At 37.8% G+C, this 20,297-nt stretch overlaps 2 protein-coding genes and 1 long non-coding RNA gene across 3 annotated transcripts in view; 1 reads left to right on the top strand and 2 right to left on the bottom strand.

Moving 5' to 3' along the window:
- PMS1 (PMS1 homolog 1, mismatch repair system component) overlaps positions 1-1,004 on the bottom strand; it is a 145,438-nt gene extending 144,434 nt beyond the window's left edge. Inside the window, exon 1 of the mRNA XM_036747585.1 lies at positions 806-1,004. The gene's annotated coding sequence lies outside the window, so the exon portion shown is untranslated. The remainder of the gene's footprint in view (positions 1-805) is intronic.
- An 87-nt stretch (positions 1,005-1,091) lies between these two features.
- ORMDL1 (ORMDL sphingolipid biosynthesis regulator 1) lies at positions 1,092-13,264 on the top strand. The gene is given in 6 exon segments (XM_036746601.1): positions 1,092-1,239; positions 2,726-2,810; positions 2,812-2,881; positions 2,884-2,906; positions 5,608-5,759; positions 11,593-13,264. Coding segments are annotated over 5 exon segments (459 nt in total). The 5' UTR covers positions 1,092-1,239; positions 2,726-2,732; the 3' UTR covers positions 11,729-13,264.
- A 4,257-nt stretch (positions 13,265-17,521) lies between these two features.
- Positions 17,522-20,254, bottom strand: LOC118838309. Its single transcript, XR_005009593.1, has 3 exons — positions 20,204-20,254; positions 20,006-20,105; positions 17,522-18,151 (listed from the first exon to the last, which is right to left on the bottom strand). It is a non-coding gene; the product is annotated as an uncharacterized LOC118838309 (long non-coding RNA).
- Between the last annotated feature and the right edge of the window lie 43 nt (positions 20,255-20,297).

The raw sequence follows: 20,297 nt of genomic DNA, 5'->3' as shown, positions 1-20,297 counted from the left end.
TTAAAAGAACATAAGTTAGTTGGGGAAGGGGGTAGGATCCGGCTAAACCTCAGCAATACAAATGTTAAGTCTTTTATGGACTTCAAGATTTTTTTTTCACCCATAAACTGAAAAAGCCAAAACAGAGAAGCACTCAAAGTTTAGTTTACTCAAAAAATAATACCTTTCTCAGTGTACTTATCAGTATGTACCAACAATAACACATGATCACTGATTTAGACATGGAAGGGTCCTTGGAAGTTATTTAGTCCAAACACCAAATATCTCAGATTACAGAGGACAAAAATTCTGTGTACCTGTCTGAATACAAAAAACTCCACATGCACCACTTTGGCACTTGGGTCAAAATACCACACATCCGAAGAACAAGGTGGGGCTATAGTTGTGAACTAGGTTTCCGTTGGATACACTGTAGCTCCCCAGCATGTAGAATTCACAGGTTCAAGAAGGACAGAAGAACGAAAAGCATCATAATGCAAAATTCCTTCCACAAAGTAAAAATAGCAAAACAAAACACCTATGTTCAATACCCCATTTATCCTGCTTTTCCAAGTTCTGTGCACGCACACATTCTCACACACTTAAACACGCGCGCGCATTCGTGTTACACTAACACACACACACACACACACACACACACACACACGGCGCCTGGGCTTCAATGGCTTCCTGGGGCCTACGGGTGCAGAGTGAGGCCTCTCTCTAGCTACGAGCCCCCCAGGTGCGCGCTTACTCACAGGAGGCTATAGGAGAGAGGAGGCCAGCACAGACGAGAAAATAAAAATGCCCGTTAGTCACATGATACCTTTCCTTGGGGCCAGGCTACAAACGTGTGGCGGCAAAGCTCTACTTCCTCGGTTGCCCCAGATCTCAGCCTCCGCCTCCCCCAGGACCGCCCCCGACGCGGGTCTTAGGCTGCCGGGCTCCACGCTCAGCCCCGAGGGGCGGTGCTGGCCTCCTGGAAGGCCGGGAGCCCAGAGGCAGATGGGAAGCCGAGGGCGGCTAACCCCGCCTCCGGCGCGCCCAGGCAGGATCTGATTGGCGGGCCTGCCTGTCAGTAGGGACGCCGTGGCGTTCCGCTCCTAGGGCTTCCGCAGGGGACGCTCTAGCCGGAGGGAAAAGCAGGGCTCTGGCTCCGGGAGCCAGCCGGCGTCTGGCCGGGGCCGGAGTGCTTCGGTGGGTTCCCGAACGACGGGTGCAGCTCACTGTTTCCTCCCCCCGCTTGGTGCCCGTTTTGAGGTACGTTCTCACGGGCCGGGTTGGGAGGAGGTGGGCCAGGAAGACATCCAGCCTGGGGCGGGGGAAGCTCTAGACAGGCCCCGGAGCCCCGCCGCCCTCCGTGACGGTCTCGAGCCGCGTCCCCGCGCTGGTCCCTGGACACTGAGGGTATCGCAGGCTGGGAGAGGAAAGGATCCTCCCTGGACCGGGCTTCCATGGACCTCACGATCCCTCCCCCGCACCCCAGCTCCCACTTCCCGCAGGACCAGTTCCTCGAGGCTCTCCGGAGACCCGCTGGGGGCCCTTCGACCCTTGACCTTTAATCTTTTTCCCTGCGTAGCCCTCAGGCTGACCGGAGTAACGCGAGAGATTTCCTTTTCTGGGCTTTCGGGGAGGTTTTCTCATCCTGGTAGGAGTGAAAAGTGCAGATTTTACAGGATGGCATTTAGGGAGGGCAAGATTTCCAATAGTTGGGTTGCAGGGAATGTCCCTTACTCCCTTTGTAAACTACCTTTAGCCGCAACAATATCAAGATGCATGTTGCTGACGTCTTCCCGTCAGGAGATAACTCCCTTCTGGAGGTTCTTCAGGCAAAGGCTGCATGACCACTTGAATATGTTGTAGAGGTGTCCTGGTCAGATACAGGTTGGACTATGTGCCTTCTGGGTCCCTTCTCACTCTGAGATTCTATGATTCAGTAAGTTAACCAATTTTTCAAAGCGCTGGGATAATAGGAAATGTGTGTGTCAACACTGTAGCAAAGATGTTGTCTTGTTAAATCAGCCCTACTCTCCTTTTTTTTATTCTTTCCATTCTTGGACTACTGAAAGACTATTCAGGTTATAAATGAGGTATTCCTGTTAACCAGTACCAAAGGATGTTTTTTTTTCTTGTTTTTAAAAACAGGCATTCTGAGAAAGGTGATCATTTATTCCTTTATTTCCCCCCTTCCCCTCTCCCTGAGAGAACAAAAGAAGGACATGTTTTTTTGACCTTACTAAATATTTAGAAGCAGTAAATATTTGTGGGATGCAGGAACTTATGTTTTTCAAGTAAATTTGACTTTACCACAAAACTAACAAAAATTTTCCCTCCCTGTCTTCTGATTTTTTTGGTGAAACTTTTCTGAATAGCATTGGTGTTTCAAGACTTAAACACTTTGAAAAATGTAATTTGCCCACTGTTATTTCTTATTTTGAAAACATTTTTCTCCATTTGGCACATCAGGAAAATTCATCCACATTTTCTATTCTAATTGTCATCTAAGAAATCTTGGGAGGAGGCTTTCAGAAGGATTTGAGTTTGGAGACTTTAAAAGGTTCTCTACAGAAATTATCAGTATCTGCATATGCTAAGTATTTTCTGCTATTTTCCCCCTACTTTGAAACAACAGATTAATTGGCAGTAACTTCATTTCTTTCCTAGTTTTTCAATAGGGTTATTTTTAAAGAATTTCTTCATCTTTTCAATGACATCAGTTTTGTTTCATTTCTTTGCTTCCCTGCAGAGCAAAAATGAATGTTGGAGTTGCTCACAGTGAGGTGAATCCAAACACCAGGGTAATGAACAGTCGCGGTATGTGGCTGACAATAGTGCATTGGGAGTTGGTTGCTTCATATTGTCTTACTCAGCATTCCCTTCTTCAGTGTTCCTGTTGCTTGGACTTAACAAATATTATACATAATCTGGTAAGAAACTTTGCGTGATTATAAAATATTTTGCTAAATAAGGGCTTATATTAGAGGGTAAAAACAAAAGTGAAGTTTAAAGTAATCAGGAAACTTGAAAATATTTGTATTTTATAAATTATACTGGTGTAAGCTATTCATATAGAGAATTTGGAGTAGTAAAATTTAAGAATAAGCTAGAAAAATAACAGTCAAAAATAAACTGTTGTATAATCTTTCATAAATGAAAGCCCAGTGGCAAATGTAATGGTAATGGATTTGTGCTGATCGTTTTATACACTGTAACCCGGTCCCTCTTGCAACCCGCAGCCCTCATATGTAATGTGGCTAACGTAGGTGAGGAACACAGTTTGACAATGCAGCAAGGTAAATTAACTGAATTTGCATCTAACCTATGATAATGGCCTTATAACAAGACACTTCTAACCTGCCTCTGGCATAGTGATCCCAGGCCAACCAATTTGTAGATTAAAGTTTACTTCTAAAGACTTTTAAACCAATTATACACATTTAAGCCAGAGTGTACTCAATTTCTTAAACATAGGGGAACTGGCACTGTTTTTTACCTTTATTTTTTAGTTCAGTTTGAATCTTCATACCATACACTGCAAATTTCCAGCAATTATTTTTTTATTCAGTATTAAAGCTTACTATTAGAATCATCAATACAAATGAATTAGCTTAGCTCAAAGAGTAAATGTAATCATTACTTACTGAACCTTAATACAGTGTACCTCATATTCTGCCATTTGTTCCTTTGGTACCCAAGGTCTCTGTTACTAGAGCTGTGGAATGTACTTGTCCTATTCGTTTTTAAGTAATTATGAATCAATGTCTTCAAGTAGGGGACTTGGGTAAATAATAGAGTTAATATAAATACTCTTAAAGGTTTACACTAATGAAACACTTTATACTTGTGTATATAACATAATCTTCAGGTACAGTTGTGTCTTTGTGTTTAGAATGCAATGTAAAGGAGTTTTGAAAAGTTAATTGCAGCAAACAGAGGGCTTCCAGAAAAAGTACATATCACTCATTCTGAGACAGCTTCTGTCTTTTTGCCAGTTTCTTCAAGACCACACCTACTAACCACTGTTTAAAATGAGTCATGAAGTTGTTCCTTTAGTCTCAGCTGGACATCAAGTCCCTTTGAATTGCTTAATCAGCATAAGCAAAAATTGGAATTGCTTTTTGGAGGTAAAGGCTGTTATTTAGTTTAAGTTTTTTAGCGTGTTTTGCTGGCACATATTTAAAAAAAGTACATAAACAGGCATACTAACTTACCTCAAACTGAATTTTTTTTATTTTCTCAAAACTAAGTAAAAGAAGAGGTAGTTTCTCTGTCATTTAAAGTCCTTTTACCAATGTATTTGTAAGCAAAGTATGTGTCAGACTTGCAACCAGAAAATTTTATTCAGTGCTAGCTACTCAGTCATCTCATCTCTAAAATGGGAATAGGCCATAAGATTAAACTACTAATGTCATAGGGTTAGAAGTCAAGGATCAAATGAAATGATGTATGTAAAGCAAGCACTTCCTAACTATGAAGCATTATATAATTGTGAAATAGTTTTGTGGTAAAGTCAATATTAGCTATATAGTATGAGATCCAGATATTATTGAAACATAGTAAATTAACTTTTTGCAAAAACTAATTTATAATTAATTTAACCCCAAACAATCTTGATTACTGAAGTTTTTAGTTGGAAAAACATGTGATGGTGTAATGTTATGAAGAAAAAAACATGACATTACCTCTGGCTATTTATTTTTGTTTTAGAGGAGGGTATTTCAACTTAGCCTAAAAGAAGTCTCTCTTAAAAGCATTTGAACCTTTTTGTTTTGTTTTTACATTGGAGATTTGTACATGCAACTTATTTTTTTAAGAATAAATTTAGCTCAAGACAATTCCAAAGGACTCAGGATAAAAAAATTCTATCTACCCCCAGAGAAAGAACTAATGGAGTCTGAATACAGATCAAAGCATACTGTTTTTCACTTCGGGTTTTTTTTTTTTTTCATTTGGGTCTGTCTTTCACAACACGACTAATAAGGTAATATGTATTGCATGATTGAACATGTGTAACCTACAAATTGCTTACTTTCTCAGGGAGGGGGGAGGTGAAAGAGGGAGAAAAAACATTTGGAATTCAGAATTTGTTAAAAATGAATGTAAAAATTATCTTTACATGTAACTAGGAAAAAATATTTTTAAAGAAAAATTTGGCTCAGCATAAAAACACCATCAGTTCTTCAAATCTGGTACTTTGGTGGAAAGTCAATCGCTAAAAATGCATTCTTACATTTCTTACTACCTGCATACCAAATGTGGAAAGAAGTTAGAAATTCTGTGTATTCTACTCCAAGCTTTAATATTTTAGTTGTAGAGTATAAGCTTCATGGGCCTTTTATCTTGATATCTTCACCACAGTGCCTAGTACTAATAGGTACATGATAAATTTTGTTGATTGATAATTGGTTCAACAACAGAAGAGGAAACAGGTAATGGTTTTTTTCTTGGTACTATTTTTGCATCACTGATGGCTTATCATCAGATTGGCCTTGACATTCCAATAATAATGAAAGTTTAAAATTCAAATTGTTAATACACAGGCATGTATACAGACTCTTTGCATTCTTTCAAGCTAATAAGTACAAATATTAAGTTGTTTTTTGGTGATACATCTTTTTTATTTTCTAGGGAATGTATGTATTTTTACATGCCGTAAAAGGAACACCTTTTGAAACCCCTGACCAGGGTAAAGCCAGACTGCTAACTCACTGGGAACAACTGGACTATGGAGTGCAGTTTACTTCTTCACGGAAGTTCTTCACAATTTCTCCAATAATTCTGTGAGTAGGAATAACTCAGGGTTTAGGAAAATGTGAATAGGGAAGAATTATTCTAAAATTGTTTTTTGAAGTATTGTAGGTATGGGAATATTATAAGAACCTTTATTTCAATAGGTGGGTGATGATACCATTCTATAGTAGCAAGCATTGAGAGAGCATCCTAGGAGAACAGTGCCAAGCACTGGAAGGGATATGAGAAAAGTGTAAGACATGTTCTCGTTTGAAGAGAGGGGTCAGAACAAATACACAGGAAATATACAAATATAAGACAGTGGGAATATCCCACATCCTGCCTCCCATTAATCTTCCTAAAATATTTGTTTGCTTTTATCCACCACTGATTAGAAACTGGCAATGCCTTGAGGCACAGATTCATTTTTTATGAAATAGAATCTGTGCTCTTTAGCTTGACATGTAAGGTCCTCCACAACGGACTCCTCTTTTACCTTGTCACGCTATTGCTCCTCTTCACAAAATCTCTGCTCTAGCCAAATTGGTGAACTTGGCATTTTTTCATCATGTTTTCTCTATTCTTTTTTTTCCATGCCATTCATCCTGTGTGAAATTGAACCAGCATCTTTTTTTTTTGAGCATCTACCTTATTGAGGGCACATTGCTAGCCTCTTTGGGGTATCAGAGATATAAAACGTGGTGTCTGCCCTCAGGAGGCCCCCAATAGGGTTAGGGAAGTAGGACATAGAACAATTATTCTAGTTTTTTCATGTTTACAGGGCACTCTCTCCATTAGAACTCTTTGAGGTATACCAGTATATTACATCCATCTTATAGACGAGAAATCAGCTCAGAGGTGAAATGATTGGTTTATGACCACACAGCTAGTAAAGGTTAGAGGGAGAGTTTGCAGTTCAGACCTCCCGATTCCAAGTGTGGTATTTTTTCTACTAGAATTTGCTTTCATGTTTCCTCAAGTATACAAAAATGCGTACAGGCATACCTCATTTTACTGTGTTTCACTTTACTGCACTTTGAAGATATATTTTGGTTTTGTTTTTTGTTTTTTGTTTTTTTTTTTTTACAAATTGAAGATTTGTGTCAGCCCTACATTGAGCCAAGTCTGTTGGCACCATTTTTCCAACAACATGCACTCACAATGTGTCTTTGTTTCACATTTTGGTTATTTTTCAAACTTTTTCGTTATTGTTTTATCAGTTATGGTGATATGTGATCCTTGATGTTATTGTTGTAATTGGTTTGGGCCACCATGAACTGCACTCATCTAAGTTGGCAAACTTAATCAATAAATGTTGAGTGTATTCTGACGGTTCCACAGATATCCTGTTTCCTGTTTCTCTCCTCCTTTGGCCTCCTTTATTCCCTGACACGCAACAGTGTTGAAATTAGGCCAGTTAATAATCCTACAAGGGCCTCTTAAGTGTTCAAGTGGGCAAGCTTCATTGTTTTAATTTAAGAAGTTGCCACAGCCACCTCAATCTTCATCAATCACTACCCGGCTCAGTCAGCAGTCATCAACATTGAGGCAAAACCTTCCACCAGCAAAAAGATTACAACTCAATGAAGGCTCAAATGATAGCATATTTAGCAGTAAAATATTTTTTAATTAAAATATGTACATTTTTAGACATACTACTACTGCACACTTAATAAACTACAGTATAGTGTAAATAGCTTTTATATGCACTGGGAAACCAGAATATTCATGTGGCTCACTTTATTGCACTATTCACTTTATCGTGGTGGTCTGGAACTGAACCCAAAATATCTAGGAGATATGCCTAGGAGAACTCAAAGGAAAGAGAGAATGAGTTCTTTTCTTTACATATGTAAAATATATGCTTCCTTTAAGGCCTTGCCTTTGCTAATACATAGGTGGTATAGTAGATTAAACTTTGGCCTCCTCCTTCATATACTCAGTGACCCTGGGCAAGTTGTCTAACCTCCCTGTACCTCAGTTTCTTTATCTGTAAAATGAGGGAGTTGTACTCTTGACTTCTGAGGTTCCTGACAGTGCTAAAGGCATGATTCTACGAGCTCAGCGTTCAGTGGTTACACTCTCTTCTAACTTACTATTACACCTTCCTATATCGTTCAACAATGTGCACTGGCTTCTTCAGTACTGGAGATTTTTGATCTCATTAGTTTGGTTTTCTTCTTGAGCCTTTGCTGCATTGTGGGTTTTGTACCGTATCTTTTTTCCCCAACTTGATTCTAAATCCCTTGAAGCCATACCTTTTACATCCTCTTTGCATTTCTGTTGTACCATATGGCCTAATACTTAGTAGGCTTTCGGTAAATGTTAATGATAACATTACCAAATGGTATGGTCTGTGTTGTCTTTAAGTATGAAATTAGAAGAAAGATAATTGTGAGCTAGATTAGTTGAGAGTAAGGCTTCATTTAGGAGACAAGGCTTGAACTTGGACCCCCAAAATGGTTAGGATTTGGAGACCAGAAAGTAACGCTTCATGATTTGTGGGAACACATTCCTATTATATAGCTCCCTTTCTACCTAAGATATATATATCATAGTGCTTTGTACAAAAAGAAAATTGTTACTTTTAGTCTTCTCTGATATTTTCCCTCAAGGAAATAATGACCTTAATATTGTATGGATGCACACAACAATAAGGCAAGGATTGCATACCTATGTTCTAATAATATACAAAACCCCAAAATTTTTAAAAATTTATTTGTGCTATAAGTGTTTAGGGGCAGCTAGGTGGCGCAGTGAGTAGAGCATCGGCCCTTGAGTCAGGAGGACCGGAGTTCAAATGCGGCCTCAGACACTTGACACACGTACGAGCTGTGTGACTTTGGGCAAGTCACTTAACCCCAATTGCCCTGCCTTCCCCCCTCCAAAAAAAAATAATAAAATCTATTGTGAAACCATCTTTTTTATTTTTATCATATATTATTATTATTATTATTACTGTTCATTACATTTTCCAAAGCGTTTCTTCCACATTTTCTACATGAAGAAATTTGAGGGTCAGGGAAATTGAGACTTGTCTAGAGTATTACAGCTAATTAGTAGTGAGCCTAAGGTTTTTGATTCCCAGTCCATCACCTTTTCTGTCATACCATAGTGCTTTCCATGTGAGGCAGTAGGATTTGTCACTTTTTTTTACATTGCCCCAGGTTTTTACAGTTTTCTATATTAGCAGGCTAACACCTTTCAAAAATACAATGTGAAATGACAGAATGTTAGCGCTCCAAAAAGATTAATAACTACTGATGTATAAGATTATCATATGCACAGAAGTATTGTTAACACAAATATAAATAGTGTCCTGTTTTGTATAGCATGAAAGAAGGGCAAGAGGAGGAACAAAAATAATGGTCTTCTTGTATAGGAAGGTATCAAGTGAGAAGAATGGGTTTAAATTGCAGAATGAGAGGTGGTGTACTAGTAAGGGTTTAACAGCTAGCTCTCTAGAAAAGTGTGTATGTAAAGTATTACAAATAATATAGATATGCCTATGTAAGGTATTACAGATTGTACTGATACAAAGGATGTGTAGTATCCAACTTTTAAATAATATATAGTACTCTTTATTATAAATTCCATATAGTCAATTGATTCCTGAATACTTTCATAGACTCTTGCCAAACTCTTATTCATAGCCAATCTAAGGTTGTAGTTTAACCATGATTTGACTTAAGGATTTGCATTCCAATCCACTCTTTTCCTAAGGAATTTGTTGTCATTTAATCTGATATGTGATCTACTATTAAACTATTTTCTCACCCTCATATAAATTATATTCATTAACCTGAAACCTCTTTCAGCTTTAGCACTCCTGATTTCAACAGTGTTATATGTATCTTTTTTGCTTTTTATATACTTACAGGAATTTAGAACATTGTTTGATCTACATTATTTACAAAAATTGTAAATCAATTTCATGTTACAAATTTTTATTTAAATGCTGTAGTTTTTAAAAACATGTCTATTCCCCTTCTTCATAAGGCCAACTATATGGCTCCAATAAATTAAAATGCTTTCATTGTTCCTCTCCGATAAAATATGTAAGTTCATGTGTTCAATGATATTTTTCGGTAACTACTCTGAGGAAGAGCATTAAAATTATTTTTATTAAATAGAATGTCTTTAAACTGATCTGACTTAATCAGATTTTTAACTGGAGATTAATGCTTTCCAATTCCAATCTTTAAGTTTTCCAAAGCTCTCATGTTGTTTAATTTTTGTGTTTTCTGAATGTTAATTGATCTTGACTGCAGTGCAGTTGAAAGTAATGAAAATTCTTTAAGACTATCAATCATTAAAGCAAGGTCTTGCAAGAAGTTAACATTAGTCCCTTTACCAAACCAGAATAAGAAAAACAAAATATGCATATGTAACCTTCAAAGGATGGGTGCATTCGTTATCCAGCAGTATCATCTTGTAAAATCACATAGTATTTCCAGTACTAATAACCAATTTTAATAAGTTCAAGTTCTTTACCTATAGTTGCTAACTTGGTCTGATTTTCTTTGTTAGATTTGTGATAAGTAGAGTAAGTTTTATCCAGAAATATTTTTAAATGATTAATTTGTTGTGTTTCAGATATTGAATCATCAAGTGATAAAAGTACTGTTGATTTAAACAGTGCCAAATGATAAATTTTAGGAAAATTTTCTAACAGCTTTATAGTTATTCTAGTCTTTAACATCAGAACAAAATGCAAGTTTAAATTTGCTTTTAAATATTCATTATTTAAAACACAATTATTTAATGTGTAGACAGTAATGTACCGAAAACAAACTCTGCTGTGGTTGACAACAGTTATCTTAAAGCAACAAATAATACTACCTTTCTAGGAGCTGATTGAACTGTGCACTGGAGAGAAGTCACTATAGTCCTTTCTTAGAAATTATAGATGCTTCATCAATCATGACACAGATTTTTGGCATTCTCTTCTATAATATTCTTAAATATCTTCACCTCAGTGTCTTTTGTGGTGTGTTCTACTGTTCTTGTTGCATTGTATCATGTATGTAAATAATTGCTTGCATCAATTAACTGTCTACTTTCTTTCATCCAGATAGTTCTAAAAATACTGTGGATAGCAAACTGAGTGATTGCTTAGCTATAGCTGTGTACTTGGATACTTATTTGCTTTCAAGACTAGTTCCTAAGGCAGAATTTAAGAATGAGGGCAGTGGGTTAGAGAGAAGGATGTTAACAATACATTTTGTGTTTACCCCCCTGAATAGATAAGAAATTATCTATCCACACAAGAAGCTACCTTCCCAGTTATAATTGCAGGGGGACAGAACATGTTATTTTCTGCCTTTTTTGTGTCCGAACACTTTTTGCAGCCAGTTAGGCTTCCATTCTAACATATGTACCTAGTAGTAGGTGGTATTAGCAGCATTTTTTTTTTAATTTCACAAAAACCAAGGTTTGTCATTTGAATCCAAATGTTTAGATTTAAGCAAAACAGCTGGAATTTGTAAGTGTTTTCCAGTTTTCCTGTTTTAACTGGTTATGAACTCGTTTGGCTACGATACCAGTCGTCAGATGGGAACATCCAAAAAGCAATGTTTTTGTTTTCTTTTAAGACACTGTAAACATCCATTAACATAACTTAGCTAAACAAATGTTGTTTGTAACCACTGAATATATTAAATCTAGAAGTTACATTTTTCATCTAAATCATCAAAACTTTGCTAAAGTATTCTTTTATCTTACTGTTTTCTTCTTTTGTTCTAGGAAAGTACCTGCGCTTTACTTGAACATAAATACTTTTAAAAACTTTATTTCAGTGCAGTTTCCTCTATTTTGCATGTTAAAAAACCTTGTAAATAACTTATTTTTTTAAAAAGCCCTTACCTGTTTTTGTTTCCACAGATATTTTCTGGCAAGTTTCTACACCAAGTATGATCCTACACACTTCATCTTAAACACAGCTTCTCTCCTGAGTGTGCTAATTCCCAAAATGCCACAACTGCATGGTGTTCGGATCTTTGGTATTAATAAGTACTAAACTGAAAATGTGAAACAACCATTCTGACCAAAACTTTGTGGCTACTGCTTTTTCTATGAGGAAGGAATAGGTAGCATGCTATGCCATTTACATTGTAATGTGCAATGGGAAGTTTTTACATTCAAGGTCTAATACTTATTTGTATGCTATTTGGAAAAGCAGATTTTTAAGAGATGCCTCTAAGTATTTAACATGTCTGCTAAATTTCTGCAGAAGTTTTCCAGGAGAGCAGGGCAGGCCCCGCTCACAAATGATTGACAGTGTGGTGAGAGCAGAAAAAGCTCTGCACATTGACACAGGAGTCTTGAGGATAGGAGTAGCTTAGTTTAATGAAAGGGCACTGTAGGAAGAATTATCCAGTCAGACACAGTCAAGTTGAAGTACATTTATATGTGGAGCAGAATCATCTTGTACAAAGGTCAAATGTCCTATTCCTAAGACAGCCAGCTCTTTTTTTGTTGTATAAATGTATGCTTTGTTTGTGCTGGTTTACTGTCTTATGTCTAGACCTGGTCAATTCTGGATGTATCAGGGGACAGATGTGTCCTGGTGATGTACTTTCAAGCCTCATTAATAGGTGTCAGTGTGGCTTCCTACAGCTTTCTAGTGAGTCTTCAGACATTAATTTTGGGCAAAGCAAAGTTCTGCTGGGATTTTTTGTTTCTTAGAGGGCTGCTGATCATTTTTGGAAAAAACTAATTTGATTCCAGGCAGTCTGAAGCATAATGTGTAATTCTCTGATTATCAAGTTGAACCATTTAATGGTTAAACTCTCTTATCTGGAAAAGGAAAGTTAAATATTAGACAGCTATAAATATAAGGAAATTAGTTGTCTAGTAAAAAGATAACTTACTTCAGCCATGGTACAAAGTAAGCTACTAAACACTGGGTCTCTTTTTTTGTAGCTTTGCAGTAAAGGAGTATACTTTCCCTTTATAGTTCTTTTCTCCATCTCCACTTTATCTATTAACTACATTCAAGATGGGTATCAATTTAAGTGTTCAAAGAAGTAAACTTAAAGTTGTCATTTTAAGTCAATTGCTAGACTGTTCTTTGAATTAGGAGTTTGTAGTTCCTGGCCCTAATTGATACACATAATTCCTTAATTTAGGTTTCCTCAACACTTTTTTGTTAACGATAATTAGCTATTATGAACATCAGAAAATGAATTATTGAAAAATTAAACATTCCAAAATTCAATGGTTTTGGGGAAATAAACTAAAATTAATTATATAAAGTAGTTTCAGACTACTTAAAAATCAGTTTATTCTAATAAAGCCATACTATCTTCAAACTGTCGTTTTGGGGAGATCATTGTTTTACATTGATAGTCTTGAGTATGGAAATCAATTGTGTAATTGACTTTATATGTTTTTGTCTTTTTCCCACATTTCAAAACACTAAGAAAATGGGTGTTTTTCTTCAATAAATAGATTTTTTTTAAAAAAAAGAATGTAAGATTATTTCAAAAGATGTAAAAATTGTCAACTTTTCCTAAAATAACCCTTATGGTAGTCTCTCCTAGTTTATTTTAAATCAGTTTTATGATTTTGAGTCATACAATTTATATCAGAATCTTTCTTACCTTCCTTAGGGAATTTCTTTCAAAAAGTATGTCTTACTTAGAAAATCTCCTTACCCACCTTCATAGCCTTTATGTACCATATGGCCAAGATGTAGTACATGGCATTAAAGACAGAAAGGTCTGCTACACAGTGCATGCTAAAAAAATTCATAGACATCACAGAGTTTTAGAGTCAGAGAGTCACTTTAAAGTTGTCCTCATTTTACACTTGCAAACAATGTTCAAATGAAATGGCAAAAGATTAATAATGGATTGGGTGTCTATTGATGGAACTGTAGGCAAGAAGATAGTTTTAGATGTCTATGTCCTTCATCTGTGCCAGTGAAGGGGAGTAGCAGCAAGGATTACCCATCACTTTAAATTACCTAAAATAAAAGTGTACGATATCGAGTCATGGTAAAGGTTTTCTGAGCTGTACAATCATAGTTAATGAAATGTCACATAATAGGTCTCTTATTTTGCTCTCAAAGCTTAGGAATGTGTTTTAAAATTACTTGTTATGGGTCTATTATTAACTACTTTTGTTTACAACCCAATTTTGGATGTGGATTCGCTGCTTTGTCATTTGTGACACTTTTTTTTTTAAATCTTATTTAATATTTTGCTTTTTCCAAATTACACATAAAAACAATTTTAACTTTTTTTTTTTTTCAAATTTTGAGTTCCAAGTTCTCTCTCCCTCCCCACCCCACCTCATTGAGAACACACACAGTTTGACATGGGTTATACATGTGTAGTCATGTAAAATAAATTTCCATGTAAGTCAATCTGTAAAAGAAAACACACACACACACAGAAAAAGTATCTGATCTGTATTAAAGTTCTACCAGTTCTTTCTCTGCAGATGGACAGCATAAGTCCTACAGAATCGTCTTGGATCATTATTGCTGAGAATAGCTAAGTTATTCATAGTAGATCATCATACAATATCACTGTTACTGTGTACAGTGTTGTCCTGGTTCTGCTCATTTCACTTTGTATCAGTTCATGTAAATCTTTTCATGTTTTTCTAAGCACATCCTGCTCATCATTTCTTAAAGTACAATAATATTCCATCACAATCATATACAACTTGTTCAACCATTCCTCAATTAATGGATATCCCCTCAATTTCCAATTCTTTGCCATCACAGAAAGAGCTGCTGTATTTTTGTATATCTAAGTCCTTTTCCTTTTTGCTTTGTATCTCTTTGGGATACAGAATTAGTGGTATTGTTCAGTCAAGGTTCCAGACTGGTCACCAATTGTTGGTTCCACATCTCCTCCAACATTTGTCGTTTTCCTCTTATGTGAGGCCAACAATTGTGAGGCACTAGCTCAGAGTTGTTTTAATTTGCATTTCTCTCATCAATAGTCATTCAGAACATTTTTTTCATATGACTATAGACAGGTTTGGTTACCTCTGAAAACTGCTTGTTCCTATCCTTTGACCATTATCAGTTGAGGAATTGCTTCTTATTTCTATAATTTGACCTCAGTTTTCTTTGTTTGAAAAGTGAAGTTTTTATCAGAGAAACTAAGTTTTTTTCACAGTAAACTACCAATTATGTAGTGATCCCAGCCTGTTTCCCCTGTTTATCCTACTCCTCTCTCCTTTCACTCTGTCCATTCTCAAGTGTTTTGCTTCTGACTTTTACCTTCCCCAAACTGCCCTCCTATCAGCTCTCCAGTGAGCTATCTCTTTCTTTCTCTCTCTCTCTCTCTCTCACACACACACACACACACACACACACCCCTCCTATCCTCTTCCCCCACTACTTTCCTGTATGGTAAGAGAGATTTCTACACTTAACTGCATATTATTCACTCTTTAAGCCAAAAACCTGAGTAAGATTCTTCGTGTGCTCCCCTCCCCACTTCCCCTATTTTGCCCTCCACTGTAAAATCTCAGGCCTCTCTTATGTCAGATAATTTATCCCATTCTACCTCTCCCTTTCTCCTTCTCCCAGTGCATTTTTCTTTCTAATCTCTACTTAAGATAATCATACCTTCACATTCAACACTCACCTCTGCTTTCTATCTATGTATACTCCTTAAATTTTTAGGAGTTATAAATATTTTCCCTGAAGACACGACAGACTGGGGTGTGAATTCCCGAGGAGCTGCCTACCTGTTTGGCAGTGATGTGGTGGCCCAGTTCAGTGCAGCCAATGACACTGACATGATATTCTGGGCTCACCAGCTTGTGATGGAAGGCTACAAGTGGCACTTCAGTGAAACTGTGTTCACTGTGTGGTCAGCACCCAACTACTGCTACCGCTGCAGAAATGTGGCAGCCATCTTGGAGCTGGATGAGCACCTCCAGAAAGACTTCATCTTTGAAGGTGTACCCCAGGACACCTGGGGAATCCCTTCCAAGAAGCCAGTGGCTGACTACTTCCTGTGACCCCACCTAATCCCCTCCCACTCCTGACCTTTACTCCTCCCCAGCTTCAACATCCTTTGGACCACTGTGACTGTCCCTTGCTGTTCCTGTTGCCACCATCTGCAGGACAGGGTCTCGCAAGGTGGGGGCTATTTCCCCATCTCCTCCCTAGGATCTCAGAGGACAGTGGGAAAGCAGAGAAGCCTCTCCCATCCTGTGTTCTGTCCTAGGCTGAGGTCAGGGGGCAAAGAGGACAACCTTTGATCCAATTTCCTCCCCCAGATTCTTTGAAGTTTCTGGTGATTTTTTTCTGGTTTTCTTTTTTTTTGTTTGTTTTTATATAAAAACTTTGGGGAAAACATGAAAAAAAAATTCTAATAAAAGAAAGAAAATAAAAAAAAAAACTCCCATGTAGGAAACAGTTTAACCATGTCAAATCCCTTGATTTCTCTTTCCTGTTTACTTTTTTTTGTAAATGGTATTTTGTTTTTTCCAATTACATGTAAAGATACTTTTCAATGTTTATTTTTATTTTTTAATTTATTTTTAGTTTTCAACATTCATTTCCACAAGATTTTGAGTTACAAATTTTCTCATCTCTAACCTCCCCCCCACCCCACCCAAGATGTCATGTATTGCTCATTGCCCCTTTCCCCAGTCTGCCCTCCCTTCCATTACCCCACTCCCGCTCCCATCCCTTTTCCCCTTACTTTATTGTAAGACAAGATAGCTTTCTATACCCCATTACCTATATATCCTATTTCCTAGTTGCATGCAAAAACAAATTTTTTAACATGTTTTTAGAGCTTTGATTCCAAATTCTCTCCCTTCTTCCCTTCCCACCCACTCTCCTTGAGAAGTCCCTGTTGCCTTTATATGCTTCTTTTGCATCTTTTATTTGAAAGTCAAATTTTCTATTCAGCTCTGGTCTTTTCATCAAAAAATGCTTAGAAGTCCTCTATCTCATGAATGTCCATTTTGCCCCCTGAAGGATTATACTTAGTTTCACTAGGTAGGTGATTCTTGGTTGTAATCCTAGCTCTTTTGCCCTCCAGAATATCATATTTCAAGCCCTCTAATCCTTTAATGTAAAAGCTGCTAAATCTTGTATTATCCTGATTATGACTGCACAATGTTCGAATTGTTTCTTTTTGTCTGCTTGCAGCATTTTCTCTTTGATCTAAAAAGTCTGGAATTTGGCTATAATAGTCCTGGGAGTTTTAATTTTGGGATCTCTTTCAGGAGGTGATGGGTAGATTCTTTCAATTTCTATTTTACCCTCTGGTTCTAGAATATCAGGGCAGTTTTCCTTTGATAATTTCTTATAAGATAATGTCTAGGCTCTTTTTTTGATTATGAAGTTCAAGTAGATCAATAATTCTTAAATTTGTCTTTCCTGGATCTATTTTCCAGGTCAGTTGTTTTTCCAATGAGATATTTCACATTTTCTTATTTTTTTCATTCTTTTGTTTGATTGTTTCTTGATGTCTCATGAATTCATTAGCTTCCACTTGCCCAATTCTAACCTTTAAGGAATTAATTTCTTCAGTGAGTTTTTGTACTTCCTTTTCCAGTTGGTCAATTCTGCTTTTTAAGGCATTCTTCTCTTCACTGTATTTTTGTGCCTCTTTTGCCATTTGGCGTATTGTGTTTTTTAAGATGTTATTTTCTTCAGCATTTTTTTGTACCTCCTTTACCAAGCTGTTGACTCTTTTTTCATGATTTTCTTGCATCACTCTCATTTCTCTGCTCAACCTTTCCTCTACCTCTCTTATTTGATTTTTTAAATCTTTTCTGAATTCTTCCATGGCCTGAGACCAATTCATATCTTTCTTGGAGGTTCTGGATGCAGGAATTTTATTTCTTGACTTTTAACTCTATGCTAAAGTGGGGCTTTCTTCCCAAATGGGGAGGGCACTGTTCCAAGCTTCAGGTTTTTTGTGCAGCTGTTTTCAGAAGTAATTCTGGAGACCTGTAAGTTTTTGGCTCTTCCAAGGTGGTTATGATCTAGGGAGAGGTGTGTTTATTACTCTCCTGTATTGTGCACTGGTTTGTAAATGACCCAAACACACTTTTCAGCCCTTGAACTGTGATCGGAATCCCTGCTCCCCTGTGGCCACAAGTTCTGCTGTGCTAGTGTTCTTCCTTGCACTGGGACTAAGACCCAGGATTGTTACCCAGATCCAACTATAGGCTATGCAACAGAGTCCTGCCCCTGGTGCCAGCAAAGGGACCCCTGTAAATCTCCTTCTGACCCGTTGTCAGATCCCCTTACCATCTGCAGGCCGAAAGGTCTGGAAACCGCCACTGCTGCCACTGATTCAGTCACCCTAGGCAGGTTGCAGAAGTCGACAGCCTCACTCTCCTCCAATTTGTATCAGGTTAGTAAAGTGTTGCAGACCAGCATAGGCTTTTTTCCCCTCATATGCTAGGCCCAAGTAAATTATTTAACTTCTTTGTTTCCGTTTTCCATCTACAAAATCAGAATAATCCAATTTATAGTACATTCTACTAACAAATCTAAGTAGGCAATGGCAGTAAGATTAAGCCTCCAATACTCATTTAGACCTAATTAATGTTTCACTAGCTACATTTAAATAGCTGTGTAAAGAACTATTTTTGGTGGACACGCTCTTTTATTAAAATGGTGCATTAGTGAGCCTGCATCCCTTCTACAAGTGTGAAGTTACTTTTGTCAAGGATAGAGGGTGTAACCTTGACTCCCAAATCCTTCACTTACCATCCCCAATGAAAAAATGAAGGTACTTTCTGGTGTATTCTATAGTTCAGTCCAAAAATAATCATCTAGGTGTTGTTACATTCTTGGAGCAATGGCTAACTTTAGCATGTAAAAATGCTGACCCTGCATGTCTGGACTGAAAAGGTGTAGAGGGGCATATTATTGAAAGACAGACATAGCTGTGTGTAACCATGTTGTTGGTATTTCACCTATTTTCTTTTGAGTCCTAATATGGGATCCAATTTCTACACTTCACATCTTTGGGAATGTGAGAAATGGAAGGTTAATTTTCTAAAGGAATAAAGACAGAAAGAAGATGAAGTATGTTTTCATAATAATTGCACTGAATTTGAAATAACTAGTAAGCCTAATGCCTATCGTTTTGATCTGCCAAAGAGTAGTAAAAAAATAATAAAACAACCAATCTGCAAATTTTGATGCTATTCACAATGAAGCGATATAAAAGGAAATTATAAACTGTCCTGTCAGATAAGTTATACTCCAGAATTCTGGAGAAATTCTCCCAATCCACATATAACCCTGCATGAAAAAATACTGACACCTGCTTATGCCTGGTGCAGTTATAGGCTCTATGTACTTACAAAAACCACTGCCCAGAGGTCTTTTTGAACAGAATAATGGTATTGTTAATAGAAACTGTGGGAAAGTTAAGAAGCACTAGTTTTAAGGAGACTACTTTGTTAGAGGTAAACTGAAGGAATTGAAGGCTGGTCAGGGCAGATTGGAATAAAAGACTGAGAGTCAAAGTGAAAACACCAGGGCTAGAGATTTTGAAATCATCAAATTATTTTGATGAGGTTAAAAACTGGTAACAAATGATTTCTTGAAAAGGGAGAAGTAAAAAGAGTAGCCTTAAAAGCCTTTGGGAATACCTAGAATTGAAGAGACAGCAAGGCCAGGATAGTGCAGGGTCACACATCACTAGAGGAGATTGTTAATGTCAAATGCTACTTAAATGTCACCGATTGAGAATTGAGAGGGCCAGAACTTGGTCGTTAGGTAGTGACTGGTGACCTTTGCCCCCAAAGATCGTTTTGCTCTCAGGAGTAGTTTCAGTCAGTTGGATGACAGCTACACATTTTGTGGCAAGGGAGGAAATGAAGGCAATGATACCTCAAAAAGTCTGTCAACAAAGTGAAATAAGAAAGGGAAAGGAGGCTTGTTCACACCTCTAAGAGGAATTGGTCTAAAATAGTCCAAAGAGAACTGAGTGCAACGGGCCTGGAAACAAGGGCAAGGGGAAGGAATGGGTTCAGGAACACAAATAAAAGAAGCAATCTCTTCCCCTGGGGCAGTCAGGGCGAAAAAAAACCCCACAGATGTAGATGACGCATATTAATCTACATTACCTTTCCTCCCCTCCCCCCACTGCTTTCTTAGAAAATCAACAAAACTAATTTAGAGGCCTCGGTTTTTTATACAGCCTTTGTCAATTTCGGCTCTCAGGCGCCGACCCCACCCTCCATCCCTGCAACTAGAGGCCGACTTACCCCGAAAGGTCCAACCTCCGCCCAATCGCCCCCGCCCCACTGGCGCACCCCCACCCCCACCCCCACCCCCACTTACCCAGGGGCGGTAGGTTAGGAGGGCGAGTCCTGCCGGCGGCACTTCTTTCCCGGATAGTCTAGAAGCGCGGAGGTCCCTGCTGCGACCTCACCACATTTCCCTAGGAGAAAAGTTTGAGAGCGTCACTTATACCCCCTATAACGGAGCACCCCACTGCCCAGCACCTCGATTATACCACAAGCTGCGCAGGGAACTTACCAGCCTTCGGGCTCTGAGGCCTCTTTGTTCTCACGTGACCTTCCCTCAAACCTGGTTGCGTCATCTCCCTGAGCCTCGTATTGAACCGAGGCAT

The sequence above is a fragment of the Trichosurus vulpecula genome, chromosome 2 (genome assembly GCF_011100635.1).
Source record: "Trichosurus vulpecula isolate mTriVul1 chromosome 2, mTriVul1.pri, whole genome shotgun sequence".
In the NCBI taxonomy this organism is placed as follows: domain Eukaryota; kingdom Metazoa; phylum Chordata; class Mammalia; order Diprotodontia; family Phalangeridae; genus Trichosurus; species Trichosurus vulpecula.
This window is presented reverse-complemented; position numbering and strand designations above follow the sequence as displayed.